Genomic DNA, 3,600 nt, shown 5'->3' on the forward strand with positions numbered 1-3,600 from the left:
AAGCTGAAGATCCACTCCACTAGGTCAATGGGGACACTAATTGGGGAATATTTGAGGTGCAGAGAGGAGAGAGATGCTACATCCTGTGAACCTCAGTAAGGGGGATGCCTCTGTGTGTAGGCATGTCAAGGCCCTGGCCTTGTGTCATCAGCAGACAAGCCGTGTATCACCCTGGGAGCTCTGCAAGGATAGAATCTGTGTGACACTTTGGGAATTTCTAGGATGCTAATCAGAGGTCTTCTCTTGGGAATTTCTAGGATGCTAATCAGAGGTCTTCTCCTCTGAGTTCTCAAACAAATGAGAAGTAGACCCTAGGGTCAAGGATGGATGAAAATATCAGCATGGTGGTTTGCAGAGCTAGATTGGATCTGCAGAGAGCCCAAGGCTCCCTGTCTTCCTCTGCCTAGTCTCCAGCCACTGAGTCCAGGCAGCTATATGCTCATTGTTTCTGGGGGCAGAGACAGAACCGGACCATAGACTTGCTGTGGGGAGGGATATCTGCCATATGGAAGCAGAAGCCAAGAGCATCTTTCCCCTGTGGTCCCTAAAGGAAAAATTGAGGAAGACCACAGGGAATAGCAAATCTTTCATAGCTTAAGACACACATAGACATCAGACTCTTTTCACCCTTCCCAGCAGCTGTCCTTCAGGAAAGAGGAAATGGAGTGGGAATTTTTCCCCCAATACTTTCAGGGCAGAAGTCATCATTTGCTACTATCTGAATGTTTGTGTTTTTCCCAAATTTCTATAAGGAAATTCACCCCCAAGGTGTTGGCCTTAGGAGGTGGAGCCTTTGGAAGGTGATTAAGCCATGGAGATGGAGCCCTCATGCATAGGATTAGTAGTTTTATAAAAGAGGCCCAAGAGAGATCTCTTTTCTTTTCCACCATGTGAGAATACAACAAGCAGTCACCATCTATGAACCAGAAAACTGATTTGCCAGACACTGAATCTGCCAGCACCTTGGTCTTGGATTCCCCGGCCTCTAGAACTGTGAGAAATAAACGCCTGTCATTTGTGGGCCACTCAGTCTATAGTATTTGGTTAAAGCAGCCTTAATGGACCAAAACACCATTCCTGTGCCCATCAGCAGCATGAAGAATAGGAAATGATATCTTCCCACTGTAGGTGTCACTGCTGACCTCCATCACACCTTCTTGCATCCACACCCTTGCTGTGGCCTCATTGCGGGTGGCATATGCTTCCCTGACTCTGGGGTCTGAGGTTGGCTATGTGATTTACTTTTAGCCAATGGAATGTAGATGGAGACAGGAGGGTGCCAATTTTGGATGAGGCATTTAGAAGCCCTTGGGTTTCAGTAGACCCTCTTGTGCCTCTGATATCACCATGCAGAGAACATGCCCCAGTTACCTCTCTGGTCCAAAAAGTGTGAGAGACAGGTGGAAAGAGACATGGTAGACACCCTAGCAATCCCAGATGCAGAGCTGCTTAGTCAATACCGTTCTAGATCATCCAAGTCCTAGCCAACTCATAGACACCCAGGCGGTAATGCAGGATTGCTGCTTAAGTCCACAAGTTTTGGGGCTGTCTGTTATGCAGCAACAACTAACTCATACACTTACCTTTCGTATTTATTTTGGAATCCCCCAGGCCTAGTAAAAGTCCCAGAATAGTGTAGGTGCTCAAAAAGTATTCGTTGTTTGAATGAATGAATGAAATCTCCTTTTTGTAAACCAGCTCATCATAATGTCTCACTAATGGCTGCCTTACATTGCAGTATTTATCTCTGTGATTTTGGAGGAATAATTAAAAAAAAAAAAAAAAGCAAGGTAAGACAGTAACCTCTCTTGATATGAGCTGCTGAGCATTTAAAGTCCTAGGAGTCAGAGATCACCTGGCTGTCTTCAACATCACCTGCAGGCAGCTGGTGCATCACACACTGTGGTGTGATGAAGACAGCCTCCTTCACCCCCCTGTAAACTCCGACAGGAAGAAATGACCCAACATGGCCATGCATTTATCTGGAGTCAATGCTGATTCTGACTGCATGACCACCTTTACCCTCAGGCATGTGAGTCCCATCGGAGAGGTTGCTAGTATGACATCAGATCCACTTTTCTTCCTATTTTTCAGAGGAAATGTTCCAACACATCCGAGGAAACACATGCCTTCCCAGACTGGCCTGATGCTGTTTCCCAGGAGCTGCATTCTGGAAGGTGGACCATCAGGTGGAAGAAGTATTCTTCAGAGAGCTGCCTTCCCAAGGGAATGGTGACAGCTTGCGCTTGCCGGGGAGTCCTGCTGCCTTCCGAGGTGTGAAGGGAAGGCATGCACTGTGCATATGCTGTACCATACAGTTTTGCCTACAACTGCTTGTAGCTTCATTGTAGCTGTGAATGCTCTGTTCCTCTCCTTTTCACCCCTGAAGATTCGCGAACATGCAGGATTGAGCTGTGTGAGGCATAGCATTCCCCACATGGTAGGCGAAGGAGGATGTGGGTCTGACGGCTCTACCGCCGCCCACCCGGGTGAATGGACATGTGTTCCGGGATATCAGAGCTTGCGGCTGGCCAGCCGACATGTCCACAGGCAGCCCTCCCACTGGCTGTGTCGACATTTTGGTTTTCATTGAAGGATTTTACTGGTACAGACTTTACAAAGGCAAAATTGTTTCTCAAGGAAGTGGACATGAAAGATCTCAAATCAGAGGCTGCTAAAAATGAGAGGCCATCAGTTGCAGAAAAGCAAGCACAGATTAATGACCTATCTATGTCCTACATGGTTTTAGGACTGCGCCTAGATGGGCTTAAAGACCCTAGCCTAAAAACTATAAATGTGCTTCCGTTTTTGCCCTGTAGGACAAGAAAGCCTTATAGACTTGCTTCTAACTGTGAGAGGAGGAGAGGCCGGGAAGGGAGAGGGAGAAGAGGAGGAGAACAGGAGACAAGAAGAAGGGGAGAGGGAGGGGAGGAGGAGAGAGTCTTGTCAATATCTTTTTAGTGCACAAAACTAATTTTGTTCATCTTGGATTTGGTGAGCTGGATAATATTCTGTGCACAGCTCCTAAATGAATTATTAAATGTCAACTCAAGATGGCTTAACTAAAATACTCAATTTAATAACCAAAAGTATCGAAGGCAACAACAATAATTTTGCAGGTGATTGTAGAGTTGTCAAGTCAAACCATTATAGACAAGCATTTGGGGTTTTCACATAATCTCCTTCCACATCTCATCTTCTGTCACTAAATACCCACTCTGGTGAGCATATTCCATTTCAATAAAGATCATCCCTTCGGTGCCAGCTTCTTTTTATTCAGATCGAGCCAGAAAACCTTTTTTTTTTTTCTATAATATAAAGCTAAACAAGATCTCAGTCACAACCACCAAATCTTTATTAATGCATTCCTTGTGCTACTTCTGAATATTAATAAAAATTAATAATTAATTTTGCCTTTGGCATTGCAAGATATACTAGTTTTAATTAGTGTACTGTACTCCTATACAATTAAAAAATAATTGATGTCCACGCTTATTGGCGGTGTCTGTGATCTTCCTTTCTGTTGTTGTCAACAAATGCCTTAAAAAACAAGTTCAAGAATGTTGTGCTGTCCGCTTGATTTACACACCCAAAGTAACA

General features: G+C 44.8%; 1 protein-coding gene across 1 annotated transcript; it reads left to right on the plus strand.

The window, feature by feature from the left end:
- Positions 1–1,966: 1,966 nt before the first annotated feature.
- Positions 1,967–3,260, plus strand: LOC105516839. Its single transcript, XM_011949178.1, is given in 3 exon segments — positions 1,967–2,028; positions 2,341–2,548; positions 2,551–3,260. Coding segments are annotated over 3 exon segments (681 nt in total). The 3' UTR covers positions 2,962–3,260.
- The last annotated feature ends 340 nt before the right edge of the window (positions 3,261–3,600 follow it).

The sequence above is a fragment of the Colobus angolensis genome, unplaced genomic scaffold (genome assembly GCF_000951035.1).
Source record: "Colobus angolensis palliatus isolate OR3802 unplaced genomic scaffold, Cang.pa_1.0 Scaffold291, whole genome shotgun sequence".
In the NCBI taxonomy this organism is placed as follows: Eukaryota; Metazoa; Chordata; class Mammalia; order Primates; family Cercopithecidae; genus Colobus; species Colobus angolensis.